Source organism: Narcine bancroftii, chromosome 7, assembly GCF_036971445.1.
Source record: "Narcine bancroftii isolate sNarBan1 chromosome 7, sNarBan1.hap1, whole genome shotgun sequence".
Lineage (NCBI taxonomy): Eukaryota > Metazoa > Chordata > Chondrichthyes > Torpediniformes > Narcinidae > Narcine > Narcine bancroftii.
In genome coordinates, this window is record NC_091475.1 from 211,793,029 (window position 1) to 211,807,502 (window position 14,474).

At 48.8% G+C, this 14,474-nt stretch overlaps 1 protein-coding gene across 5 annotated transcripts in view; it reads right to left on the reverse strand.

Annotated features, from left to right (window-relative positions):
* inppl1a (inositol polyphosphate phosphatase-like 1a) overlaps nucleotides 1–14,474 on the reverse strand; it is a 228,822-nt gene that overhangs the window by 14,894 nt on the left and 199,454 nt on the right. For all 5 annotated transcript variants that reach the window (XR_011342361.1, XM_069892201.1, XM_069892203.1 and 2 more), the window contains exons 20-24: nucleotides 12,982–13,095; nucleotides 8,870–8,958; nucleotides 5,826–5,913; nucleotides 3,758–3,913; nucleotides 1,437–1,512 (exon numbers count right to left, since the gene is read on the reverse strand). Coding sequence is in view for 4 of the 5 variants with exons in the window: in XM_069892201.1 (XP_069748302.1) it covers nucleotides 1,437–1,512; nucleotides 3,758–3,913; nucleotides 5,826–5,913; nucleotides 8,870–8,958; nucleotides 12,982–13,095 (523 nt within the window). In the remaining variant the exon portion in view is untranslated. The remainder of the gene's footprint in view (nucleotides 1–1,436; nucleotides 1,513–3,757; nucleotides 3,914–5,825; nucleotides 5,914–8,869; nucleotides 8,959–12,981; nucleotides 13,096–14,474) is intronic.

Genomic DNA, 14,474 nt, shown 5'->3' on the forward strand with positions numbered 1-14,474 from the left:
CTACTCTTATACCCTCTGATCCTTCCCTCCCCCATAGACATAACTCCCTGTTTTTCTTAAATCTATGAATTTTTTAAATGTCCTGATTGTACCTGCCTTCACCACAACCCAAGGCACCCACCATTCTCAGTCTATAGAACAACCTTCCTCCAATGTCTCCCCTAGACATTCCCCTGCTCACCTTGAATAGATGTTCTCTGCTGTTGGTCATTACTGCCCTGGGGAAATGTGCTGGCTGTCTACCCTATCGATGCCTCTCAACAGGCTTCTTCAGGTGGATTCTCTGCTAAGAATGCGCCTGAAGAAGAGAAAGCGGCCCTTTGATTTGTCATTCAGGTGGCAGCGCTAAAAGTGCAGCACTGGCCACCTGAAGGGACAGCTGCACTGGGGTGCACCTCTGAGCGCACTCCAGCTCCTGTCCCTTGAGCTGTCAAGTTAGGATGGCTGGCTGTCAGCTGGGATAGCCAGCGTGGACTATCAGCGCGGGGACATCCCCCGTGGAATGTCCCCACACTGATCGCTCTGCCCCCCGGCGGAGGAGAAGGGGACTGGGGCAGCCGGTGGGGAAGAGGAGGGCTGGAGCGGCCAACGGGAGCGAAGGGGGCTGGAGCGGCCGTTGGGGGAGAAGAGGGCTAGATCGGCCAACGGGAGAGAAAGGGGCTGGAGCGGCCGGAGGGGGAGAAGGGGGAGGAGGCTGGAGTAGCCGGTGGGGTAGTTTGGCGCTCGAGTCGGGTACCAGCATTGTTTCGGCCTGCCCCCGTTCTCCCCCACCGGCTGCTTCAGCCCCCGTTCTCCCCCTCCGGCCGCTCCAGCCCCGTTCTCTCCTGCCAGCTGCTCTAGTCCCCGTTCTCCCCCACTAGCCGCTCTAGCCCTGCAGTCCCCATACTGACAGCCCAGTCCCCTCTCCCCCCGCCGGCCACTCTAGCCCCACAATCCCCGCGCTGACAGCCCAGCCAGCTGCCCCTGCCCCGATGTCCTGTGCTGGGGGAAGGGGCAGCTGGGAGAGGAGCTGTCAGGCGCTCACCAGCTGACTGTCATCCCAAATGCAGCCGGTTTTAGCTGGGGAGGTCACTGTGCTGCAGTGATTATCCCTCTCGGAGGAGGGTTACAAAGTTCACCTTGCAGGCGCCTCTTGCACATTCACGTGGCCTCCCAACAACCGCATATTGCCAAAATATGTCTGGAGGGCCAAGAATTTGTGGGGCTGGTGACCTGAAATGCAGACCATTGGCTGCAGCACAGATGCTGAGACCACCGTACCCATGCTGAAGCTCTTCCCATCATAGAAGAAGCCTCATGTGTCTCACTCCCTTCCATGGATGAGGAAATGGCTCCTACTTGAAAGAACTCGGTCACTCCCCTCTCCTCCCTCCCCCAAAGGAGAGGTGTAATTTCCCCAAGGCAAACAGACACATCAAAGCGAGCTGCGGCCATACTTCAAGTCCTGGGTCGAACGGTTCCCTTGTTTCCCCTTGACTGCTCCGGTCTCATCCTTGTCAACTCTGATCCACTCTATAGGAAGACACAGAGAGAGAGAGAGAGAGATATTTGCTCCATTAGTTCAGCTTCAATTTTATTGTCATCTGATTGTACAAGTCCAACCCGACGAAACAGCATTCTCTGGACCTCGGCGCAAACACGCAGACACACAACCAGACATAACTCACAAAAAATACATATGCAGGACAAGTATTTCATCTGTACAAATAAATAAATATCATTCAGTAAATATTAGTGACTTAGATGGTCAGTGTGAGCAGTTCCTTTGGTCGTTCAGCGTTCTCACTGCCCGTGGGAAGAAGCTGTTCCTCAGCCTAGTGGTTCTGGCTCTGACCCTCCTGTATCTCTTCCCCAACGGGCACAGCTGAAAGATGCTGTGTGCAGGGTGAAAGGGGTCTTCAAAGATTTTGTGTGCCCTCTTCAGACAACGATCACGTCGATGGGGTGGGGTGGGGAGGAGGGCTGTAAAGGGCCTGCTCTTGATTCTTGTTTTTAAAGCCATACCCACCAAATGTAAATACAGTCGAACATGAACACAAACTGCGTTAGTACACATGGCAGAGGTGAAAGATTGTACAAAATGGAAGGTATTTCTTGATGAAACAAAAGCTGGGGACTTGAAGGAGCTTTGTATCACAGCTGCAATGACCATCATACCCAGAGTGCGCCCAGGTTTCTCCAACAGCACCTCCCAAACCAGCCAGTTCTCCCACCATCACCTGTAGTTACCCCTGAGTGCCACATCAACCTGACTTGGACAGATTATCACCCCCCCACCACGACTGGGGAGAACCTTCGCCTCAGGGACAAATAAAGGAGGGCCTGCTCAGTGATAATCACGCCCCGTCGATGAATTCAAACAAGAAATTTTGGATGTGCTGTTCAAACCCCTTCCATTTCAGACAGTGCTGCAGTACCCTCATGGTAACAGCAGATGGGGATGGTGGACCAGCCCAAGGTGAATAGGCATGCAATGCGGTGCTGTGATTGTAGTCAGAACACATACATGCTGGGGGAACCCAGCTGGTCTCCCAGCATCCATCGGAGGCAAAGATATATTACTGACATTTCGGGCCTGAGCCCTTCCTCAAGGTCTGAGTGGAAAAAAAGTCCGAATTAAATGCTGGGGAGAGAAAGGGGGAAGGATGGGATGGATTTTGGGGTGGGGGGGGGAGAGAGAGAGAGAGAGAGAGAGAGAGAGAGAGAGACAGAACTAGAGGAAAGGAGTCAGGGGGAAGAAGATTGGGGGGGGAGGGGGGAAACCGGAGAAGTCGTGTTAATACTATCCAGTTTGAGGGGGCCCAGATGGAAGATGAGGTGGTGTTCCTCTAATTTATGGGTGGTCTCAGTCTCAGCAGTACACGAGACCATGAACAGACATGTCGACAAGGGAATGGGACGGGGAACTGAAATGGGTGGCCCCTGGGAGATCCACTCTATTGCAGCGAACAGAGCTGAAGTTCTCAACTTCGTCCCTCCTCCTCGTTCCATTAATCAACCTCTCCCCCATGCACATCTCACTCCCCTTCACCTCTCCCCGAATGGATTACCTTCCTTACTGAGCAGATCCCAGCACTGGTGGTCTTTGTGCTCTTACTTCCACCCCCCCCCCCCCCACCCCACCTCACCTCACCCCACTCCACTCCTGCAGCAGATTTCAGCTTCACCTTCCCCTTCCCCAAACTTAGTTCCAGCTGCCCCGGTTTTCCAGTGTCTGCATCCATCCATCACCCACCTCCAACTAATCCTCCCCCCTGGCTCCCTGTCCATCATATATTGCCCCTCCTCCATCCACCCATCACCCACCTCCAACCCCCTCCACCAGGTTCCACGTCCACAATCCCTTGCCCCTCCTTCAACAACCCATCACCCACCTCCTAACCAATCCATCCACCCCACCTTGTTCCCAGCCTCCTACATCTATCACCCGCTGGCCTCTGTCTCACCCCTTCCCTCCCCTCTTTCAACCGGTTTCTTTTCCTCTCCACCCCCAGTCTTGCATCTGGGTCTCCAATCCAAACATCCACAGTTCCTCCCCCACGGATGGTGCTCGACCTGCCGGTTTGTTTCCTGGCCCCAGATAACCCCATAGTCCTCAACATGAGAGAAACTAGGACAAGGACGTGAACAGAGGAAGGCAAAAAAGACTTGATGGGGCAATGGCAGCTCAGCTCTTGGAGTTTGGGGGGGGGGGAGTGGCTTCTTAAAACCCAGACACCTCCACACGGCCACTGGGGTGGGGGGGAGTGTTACTCACCATAGAGCCGCTCCCGAGTGCCCGCTCTCTCCGCTGGCACACGGACCTTCATGGAACCACGGATGTTGCCCGTCTCTTCGCCCCGGTGTGACAGCGAGGTGAGGAACAGCTGCACAGTACTGCCGATCATCGATTTCAGCGCAATGCAGCACTCACCTGTGGAGGGGTGAGATAGAACGGGAGGGCGAAAGACAGAGTAAGTGCAGGGAGGGCTTTTCCCAGCCAGGCCAGGCCAGGACCAGAGGGAGAGGGTTAAGGGTGAAAGCTTAAAGGGAAGGTCATTGAGTGTATTTAAGGCAGGGATTGATAGGTTCTTGATTAGCTGGGGGGTGGGGGGTCAAAGGTTATGGAGAGAAGGCCGGGAAGTTGGGCTGAGTGGGAGAATGGATCAGATCGTGATTAAATGGCGGGGCAGGTTCAATGAAGACATTCGAGGGAACTTCACACAGAGTGTGGATCGATTTTGACATTTAAGAAAAATTTGCACAGATGCATGGAGGCATTTGGTCTGGGTGCAGGTCAATGGGACGAGGCAGACTAACAGTTCAGCATGAACTAGATGGGCCAAAGAGCCTGTTTCTGCGCTGTAGTGCTATGGGGAACACACAAAAGTGAGGTGTGGGTGGGGAAGTAACGTTCACAGCTGAATCATCTCCATCCACATGTAAATCACGCAACCAGCCAAGGTCCAAAGGGCGGCGAATGGTTACTGGAGGGGGTCAGTGTAACGCTATTACAGCGCCAGCGACCCGGGGTTAAATCTGCCACTGTCTGTAAGGAGTTGGCTCGTTCTCCCCATGTCGCGTGGGTTTTCCCTAGATGCTCCAGTTTCCTCCCACCTACCAAAATGTACGGGATTGCTCGGTTAATAGGGTGGCACGGGTTTCATAGGCCGGAAGGCTCTTCTATCATGCTGTATGGTTAAAATTTAAATTAAACTCTGGTACCAGAGAGACCTGAAGCCATGATCGAGGGGGATGTCATCAGCGTAGGCCTGATGGAGGAGGGGACAATCAAAGGGTGATGACTGAGAACCTTTCTGAATATTTCGATATCTTAATGGTCTATTATTGACCTTTAGTGTCACGAGGTACAGTGAGATTTGTTTTGTGTGCTATACAGCAAGTCTATCCATAGATAGGACAAGCTGAATGAAACACAGTACAGAGTGTAGCTACCATGAAAGAAGAGCTCAAACGAGGCAAGGGCAATAAGGCTCATTCAGGAGTCCAATAACAGCAGGAAAGGAACTGACCTTGAAGCTGGCTGTCTTTACAAAATCAGTTCCAAAATAAACACCCTTTAAAAAAGTCAATCTTCAGAAAAAAAAGATACTTGAAAAAACAAATGGCAGGGGAGTGGGAAGAGAGCACGTGGGTGTGGGGTTAATCGGACAGGTCTTACAAAGGGTCAACAAAGCAGAGTGGGCTGCGTCTGAGATGCGTTCGCACTCACAAATGGAGTTCTCACAACTCCCCAATCTATCATTGTTTTCTCTCCATTCAACCATTCGGAAACAGAGCAACTGGGAAATCCCAGTGGGCAGGATGGTTAGGGTAGTGGTCAACACAATGGTATTACAGTGCCAACGACCCGCGGTTCGAATCTGCCGCTGTCTGTACGTTCTGACCAAGTCTTTGTGGGTTTCCTTCCATCCTCCAAAAGATAGGTTAATTGGGGTATTTGGGTGGGTTAGGGCCTGATACCGTGCTTACCGTGCTGTACGCCTCAATTTAATATATCAAGGCAGTGCTCACAATGTGGTGCAGAAGTGTTACACAAAGGCATGGGGAGAATACTAAGGTAGAGGTGTTGGTACAGCAGGTGATACAGAGTGTTAGTGCTGGGAACCTGTGGGGGAGCAATTTACGGGCACAACAGGAGGTCACATTTACTGCCCTTGATGTCAGGGGTCATGTACACGAGGTGTGGGATTAGATGAGATGGAGCTCAGGTGCCCAACTCCGTCCTGGCAAGACCTCATGTCTCCATGGCAGGGGTTGATGTGGGGGGGGGGGTCGGTCACTGTGATGGGGACAGTGCAGGCTTCCTTTGTAGCCTTACTTACCATAGGATTCATAACCGTCCACTGACTTGACTGTGAGGAGGAGGTGCTGGTCCTGAAGATATTCAATATCTGACAGGATTGGCTTCAGCTATGAAACGAGAAACATTTCTGAATGAACAACAGCTTATGAAATGCATCTTGGACAATGACTGGACAAGTAGACCCCATACTACCCTGTGATTATACTTGTATTTTAGAAGGATGAGGGAGGATTATATAAAAGCTTATAAAATTATGAAAGGAATAGATAACTTCACTGGCAGAAGAGAACAAGGGAACATATTGAAACTCAAAAATCTGCAGACACTGTGATTATAGTAAAAACACATGGTCTCGCAGTCAGTGTCCACAGGAGATAAAGGTATATCGCCTGAGCCCTTCTTCAAGGAATACGCAAAAAACGGGAAATCTCAGAATAGAGAGTGCTGCTGGGGGAGGAGTTCAGACAGAACCACAAAAGGGGTTCATTGGATATGATAAGGGGAGAGGTGAGAATTGTTTTTGGCTCTGTGAAAAGAGATGGAGGGAAAAGGGAGAGAGACAGAGCTGGGGGAAGTCGACGGGAGAAGGGGTGGGAGGGGGAAGAAGTGGGGGGGGGTGGGTGTTAACGATAACCAGAGGAGTTGACGTTAACACCATCCAGTTGGAGGATGAGATATTTATCCTTGTGATCTGGGAAGTAGATTTAAAATGGAGATACTGAGGAACTGCTTCTCCCAGAGAGTTGTGAATCTGTGGAATTCTCCACCCAAGGAGGCAGTAGAGGCTGCCTCATTAAATGCATTTAAGACACGCAGGTTTTTGAATAGTCAAGTGAAGCTGAGTCCACGGCCAGATCAGCCGTGATCTTGTAGAAGGGTGGCGAAGACATGACGGGCCGGATGGCGACTCCTTATGGTTCACTGTAAAATGTAGCCTTGGAGAATACAATGGCACACATGCCTCAGTGTGGCATCATCCTCTCAGATTGCTGCTTCAGTCTTCTCCCTGCCTCAACAGCACCTTGCATCTGCTTGTCTCAGCAGGTGGCAGGCCAAACAGTTCTCAAGCACCATCCCAGAGATTTGAAAGCACAAACCGTCTCCTGACAGTCAGTACCGAAGGGGTGCTGCACTGATGCAGCTCCGACATTACCGGATAAGGTAACCCAATGTAATGTTTGGCCAAACGAAATCCCTGTGAGGGAGATGTCATTATCCTAAAACATCAGTGTATCTAGATCACTTGGTCATTAGACACAGTATGAACCCTTCGACCCTCGATGTTGTGCCGACCTATGGAAACCTACTCCTCAATTTTTCCCAACCTCACACCCATAATCTTCAATTTGTTTGACATCCATGTGTGTCTTGTAAATGCCCCTATTGTACTGGCCTCCAGCACCAACCCCGGCAATGCATTCCAAGCACTGCCAGACTGAGACCACCCGTAAGTTGCAGGAACACCTTATCTTCTGACTGGGCCCCCTCCCACCGGATGGCTTTAATATTGAATTCTCTTCCCCGTCACTGTTCCTCATCTCTGTCTCTCCAGTCCAATGATAAATTCTACCTTGTCCCTGATCACATCCAATCAACATCTTTTGTTGGTCTGGCTGGATTCCTCGCCCATTGTTTGAATTTTGAGATTTACTGTTTCTGGCTCATTCTGGCTTATTCCTCGAAGAAGGGCTCAGGCCCAAACGTCGGCAATATATCTTTGTCTCCTATGGACGCTGAAAAGACAGGCTGAGTTCCTCCAGCATTTTGGTGTGTTTTTACTACACAGTATCTGCAGACTTTCATGTTACACTCAATGTATTCCAGGCACCCACCACTCTCGGTGTAAAAAGCACACCTGGCATTGCCCTGAAACTTTCTTCCATTCACATGCCTGTCATAAACTTATGCACCTCTATTAACCCTTTGGACTCCAGCCATTTTTAACCTTTCATAATATATAGTCCGGACTGGGTCTATGGGTAAACTACAGTACGAACACCAGTACAAACCAGCTGCTGGTTGGTTATAAAACCAGTCCCGGAAAACGGGGACACAGAGTATGTTGGTAGTCCCTGGAAATAGGGAAACAGAGTCCAAAGGGTGAAGGCACCTTTGATCCTCCATAGCTTCAAGGAGAAAAGCCCTGGCTTGGTTAACCTTCCCTTCTTCATAAGACGTTCTCCAATCAGGCAATATCCTCATAAATCTCCTCTGTACCCTCTCTAAAGCTTCCTCATCCTTCCTGCAATGAGGTGACCACAACTGAACACAATGTTCCAAGTATGGTCCAACCAGAGCTTTATAGAGCTGCAACATTACCTCACGACTCTTGAACTCAACCCCCCGACTAACGAAGGCCAGAGCACCATACGCCATCTTAACCACCCTATCAACCTGTGTGGAAACCTTGAGGAATCTGTAAATCTGGACCCCAAGATCCCCCTGTTCCTCCACACTGTGGGCAAGCCAAATACAAATCCACCTGGCCAAGTTTGCATGGATTCCATGCCTCATGATATTTGGGCTGAGGCTACCACGAGGAATCTTATCAAACCTCCTACTAAAATCCATATACACAACATCCACCGCTCGACCTTCATCCGTTTATTTTGTCACTTCCTTGAAAAACTCATTTGGGCTTGTGAGGTACCACCTGCCCCTCACAAAGCCATGCTGACTATCCCTGAGAAGACTATACTTTTCCAGATACTCGTAAATCCAGTTCCTAAGAATTTTCTCCACTGACGCAAGACTTATTGGTCTACAATTCCCCAGACCTTGCTTGTGTTACTCTTTCTTGGATCTTGTGTTCGTGCTGGTGGCAGTGTTGACAATAGTCACTACATTTCAAAGGATATTTGGACAGATGGGCAAAGAAGGACCAGGAAAATGGACAAGTTGGGCCAAAGGGCCTGTCCCATGCTGTATGACTAATTCCTAACCTTTGAAAATGCACAGTTGTAAACCGCACTCTATCAATCCCCTTTCTTCCCCTCCACTAAGAACACACAAGATTTGACAAGAGAGGGTGCTGCAGAAATTCTCGAGCTCTGTGCTAGTTACCGTTGGGAGCTGCCTCGACGACCAGCCGACCTTCGGAAAGTTGATGTTGTCGCTGCTTTGCGTATCATTCTCAGAACTTTTCTTGAATTCTGAAACAGAATAGGTGATGGAAAAGTTATTTCCGTCTCTTTGCTGAACGATATACTCCACCTTGGGATCAAACTCCAGAAACACCCAATTATGCATGATTAAAATGTCTTTTTTTATATATAAGACATAGTTGCAGAAATAGGCTATTCAACCCATCAAGTCTGCCCTGCCATTTAATACATTTCGCCACTCAGCCCCACTGCCCGGCCTTTTCCCCATAACCTTTGATGACCTGGCTAGTCAAGAACCTATCAATCTTTGCCTTAAATACACCCAATGACCTGGCCTCCACAACACCTGTGTAACAAATTCCACAGATTTACCACCCTCTGGCTGAAGAAATTCCTCCACATCTCTGTTCTAAGCGAGCGCCCTTCAATCCTGAAGTTGTACCCTCTTGTCCTAGACTCCCCCACTGTGGGAAACAACCTTTCCTCATCTACTCTGTCCATGTCTTTCAACATTCAAAATGTTTCGATGTGAACCTCCCTCATTCTCCTAAATTCCAACAGGACAAGAACAGTCAAGCGTTCCTCATAGGATAACCCTTCCATTCACTGAATCGTTCTTATGAATCTCCTCTGAACCCTCTCCATCGTTGGCACATGTTTACTTAAATGAGGAGCCCAAAACTGATTCTAAAGCTTCAACATCACATCCCTGCTCTTATATTCTATTCCTCTTGAAATGAATGCCAGTATTGCATTTGCCTTCTTCACCACCGACTCAACCTTCAGGCGATCCTGCACGATGACTCCAGATCCCTCTTCCTGGGTATTTTCAGTTTTCTCCCCATTTAAAAATGTCTGCCCATTTATGTTTTCTACCAAAGTGCACGACCGAACACTTTCCGATACTATATTTCATTTGCCACTTCTCTGCCCCTTCTCCTAATCTAAGCCCTTCTGTAGCCTCCGTGTTTCCTCAACACTACCTGTTCCTCCACCTAGCTCCATACCATCTGCACCCCCCTTCGTATCATCTTGTACTAACTGCAACTGTGAACCTATATCTATCACCTTTTCTGGTCTTGGTATATTGTGGTAATTTTTGTAACTGGCATATTTTAGGTACCTGCCACAAGTAAGAATCTCAGTGCATCTGTTCACTGTTCTTCTGTGTATGACCACAAATTATCAGAAGACGAGACTGCCGGCCTGGAGTGACCAGTATAGGCTGAAGCAGAGAAAACTGGCATGTGTCACACCTTGATAGGCATAATGATCCCCTGCCCACTTGCAAGTCACGACCACGTTATCCCCGGCACAGGGTATAGGTGAATCATCAAGGAGAGTCCCAAACGCCCCCGACACTGGCAGCTGGTCACTTCAAGATGGGAGTGACAATTACAGGGAGACTGACCATCAGTGGAAATCAGTGTTTTAATGAGGTCACGTTGTGACCACATAAAACTTTTCTCAGATTGTACTTGGAATACGGTCAGTGTAGTGCTTGTTACAGCGCCAGCAATCAGGGCCGGGGTTTGAATCCCACGCCATCTGTACGTTCTCCCCGTGCCTGTGTGGGTTTTCCCCGGGAGCTCAGATTTCCTCCCACTATTCTAAATATTCCGGGGTTGTAGATCAATCGGGTGTAATTGAGTGTCACGGGCTCGTGGGCCGAAAGGGCAGTTACTGTGCTGGATGTCTAAACTTAAAAGCAAATTAAATTCTGGACACTCTGTTCTTGGAAGGAGGCTTTGGAATGGGTACAGAAGAGGTTTACCTGGTTTAGAAGGTAAGAACTGGGGAGATGTTGGACACACTTAGGTTGTTTTCTCTGGAGCAATGGACGCTGAGGGGAGACTTGAATGAGGGGTATAAAATTATAAGAGGCGTTGATCGTGTGGACGGTCAGAATCTTTTCCCCAGGGTCAAAGTCACAAATGAGAAGACAATTTGAAGGTGGGGGGGGGGGGGAGATGAGAATTTAAAGGACATGAAGCGATGGGGGAGGAAAATATTTCGGTACATGATGTGGTGGGTGTCAGGAACAGGCTGCCACGGGTAGTGGTGGAAGCAGATATGGATCATAGTGGCTGAGAGGCATTAAACAAGAAGATCTGCACACAGTGGGTTTGAGTGCAGTACAAACGTGCTGGAGAAACTCAGCAGGTCACGCAGCGTCCATTGGAAGTAAAAGGTGATCAATGTTTCAGGCCTGAGCCTTTCATACGAAAGTATTAATGATATGAATGAGGCTTCTAGATAGACAGGTGAAAATGAAGGGAATAGAAATGTATGCATCAGGTGCAAGGTGCAGAGTTTTGGTTTGATTTGGCTGTCGTGTTCAGCACAGGCGTGTGGGCGAAGGGCCTGTTCCTGTGCTATACTGGTCTATGTTCTAGCTCAGTGGCTTTCAAACTTTTTCTTTTCACACTTATCCCACCTTAACTAATCCCTATGTATTTTGTACTTTAAATGGACGGGAGGGAAGAGGTAGGGAGGGTGGGATGGGAGGAGGGGGGGGGGGAGAAAATGGCACTGTATATGTGTGAAAAGGAAAAAGTGTGTATCATGGTTAATGTGATTTATGGTGTGAAAAATAAAAAATTGAAAAAAAAACTAATCCCTATGTCATCAGTGCTCCGTGATTAGTAAGGGATTGCTTAAGGTGGGATGCAAGTGGAAAGAAAAAGTTTGAAAACCACTGTTCTAGTTCCTGAACTGACTCCAGGTCCAATGCCAAAGAAGTGTTCACATGAAGGCTGTTTAGCAGAGAAAAGAGGGGGACTCTCCCAACATCGTGTGCAGTCAGAGTTAACGAGGGGGACACCCCCAACCACACGTGCAGTCTCAGAATTCACAGAACCCCAGTGTGAACCACAGGGCCCCTGAGTTACCGTTGAGTGGACCAGAGTAATCACCGACATCAGTGAGGAGCCAACAGCCGGGACAGTCAAGGGAATTGAAACAAGAGCAAACCTTTGAGGTCAGCTCAAATCTGCAGCAAAACAATTCCTTAATCCACAGTTAAATATGTAGCAGACCCAGACTATTTACAGTACATTCAGCAAACCCATGAGTCACAGTCTACAAACCCATGACCAGATCTACAGTGATATCTTCCCACCACAGCACGAATATTTCTTGATCAAATAGAATGGTTTCTGTGTATAAAGTGCACCCCAGTTACCTGGTGGTGGTTGACGTAGAAGGCACGTTATAGGGGAAAATAACACCAAAAGACATTGGACAAGAAATAGGCCATTCAGCCCATCGAGTCTGCCCTGCCATTCAATCATGAACTGATCCATTTCCCCACTCAGTCCCACTGCTCGGCCTTCTCTCCAATACCTTTGATGTCCTGGCTAGTCAAAAACCTATCAATCTCTGCCTTAAATACACCCAATGACCCGGCCCCCACAACTGCCTGTGGCAACAAATTCCACAGATTTACCACCCTCTGGCTGAAGAAATTCCTTTATTTCTCTGTTCTAAATGGATGTCCTTCAATCCTGAAGTTGTCCCCTCTTGTCCTCGATTCTCCCACCATGGAAAACAACCTTTCTATATTCATTCTGTCCATGCCTTTCAACATTTGACATGTTTCAATGAGATCCCCCCATAATCTCTAAAATTCCAACGAGTCCAGGCCAAGAGCCGTCAAACGTTCCTCATATGATAACCCTTTCATTCCCAGAATCATTCTAGTGAACCTCACTAGTGGAGGGGCCGCAAGGATCTGTTCTGGGACCCCTTCTCTTCATGATTTGTATAAATGACCTGGATGAAGGGGCGGAAGGATGAGTCAGTAAATTTATGGATGACACGATGGTTGGAGGAGTTGTGGATGGAGCTGAAGGTTGTCAAAGGTTACAAGAGGATAGAGACAGGATGCAAAGTTGGGTGGAGAAGATGGAATCTTGCTGAATGCCCGAAGTATGCTTGGGAGTCTCAGCTGCTATTCCAGTGAGCTCCAACGTGCTGCCGTGAAGGAGTGCTCTCATCTGGAATTCAGTTGCAGAGAGGGGGAAGAGGGTGGTGAGGTGGACAAGACGGATTAAAGTCAGAGTTACTCACCTTCCAGGCAAGTCGAGTAGAACTCAATGAAGAACTTGGTCCTGCTGGCAGTTTTAACAATGGCTTCAATGTTCTCGAAGTCGATGTAGGCTTGGTCAGATGACTTGGACAGACCTAGATTTCAATAAGAGCTTGAGATGAGTATTAAGCAGAAAGATTAGTTTCTCGCTTTGCTAACAAAGGGGGGATGAGTCAGCGTACAGGAGGGAGACTGAAAACTTTGCTGAATGGGGCACCAACAACAACCTCGCTCTCAATGTCATCAAAACCAAGGAGCTGGTTGTGGACTTTCGGAAGGGAAAGCCAGAGGTGGACGATCCAGTGATCATTGGGAAATCAGAGGAGGAGAGGGTGAAGAAATTTAAATTCCTGGGAGTCACTATCTTGGAGGATCTTTCCTGGATCCAACACACTAATGGCATCGTTAAGAAAGCACATTAGCGCCTCGACTTCCTCAGGAATTTGCGGAGGTTTGGTACGACACCAGAAATCCTGGCAAATGTTTACAAAGGTGTGGTGGAAAGTGTGCTCATTCTCCAACAATCCAATGAGTGGAGGCCAAGAGCTGTCATCATGAAGACAAAGAACTGGAAATATCCATCATGTCAGACAGCATCTGTGGAGAATGAGAGTTTACCACATATACTGGTGATATTATCAAATTTTTTTTGTACCAATTTTTTGGGTCAAATTTGTTGGGGGGGGGAGGAGTGGATGATAATTTTTACAAGGGTTAAACTTTTGACCGCGTTAAGTACCTGCATTGTTCGAGGCATTGGGAGCGCAGATGAATGGGCAGGTGGAGCAGGGGTCAACAATTGAGGTGTCAGGAGTTCTACTGGGCAGGCATCCAGGGCGAGGATCTGCAGTCGGGTCTTTGGGAGCTCGGATGGGTGGGTGGTTGGGACATCGGAAGCACTCTCTCTCTATGAATGCTACGGTGCTGAGTATTTCCAGCTAATTATTGCCCACCTATCCAGGACCTGCAGCTTTTTGCTCTGAACTCTGGCCCCTAGTTTGATCCCGAGTCTGGTCAAAGCTTGCTAATGGGCAATAGGAGACATGTTACAACAACATCACAACTTTACAGTTAATTTCAACTCTGCAAAGTTTCTAAAAGTTTCACAGGAGCACCCTCAAACCAAGCCACACAACTGCCTCTATGATTAGAGCGAGCAGAACCACAGAACATTACGTCACAGAAAACAGGCCCTTCAGCCCTTCTAGTCTGTGCCAAACTATTATTCTCCCTAGCTCCACTGACCTGCACCCCGACCAAAGTCCTCCATACCCCTCCCATCCATGTACCTGTCCAAATTTTTCTTAAATGTTAACATTGAGCCCGCAATTCACCACCTCAGCTGTTCAAAAGCTAGTTCACAGAGACAGGGTGTGAGAGACGAGGTGGAGGGGTTCAGGGAGGGAATTCCAAAGTGACAAGCAGCTGCTGGATGGCCAGCTGGAAGTGATGTCACAATTGAAAGCAGGAGTCG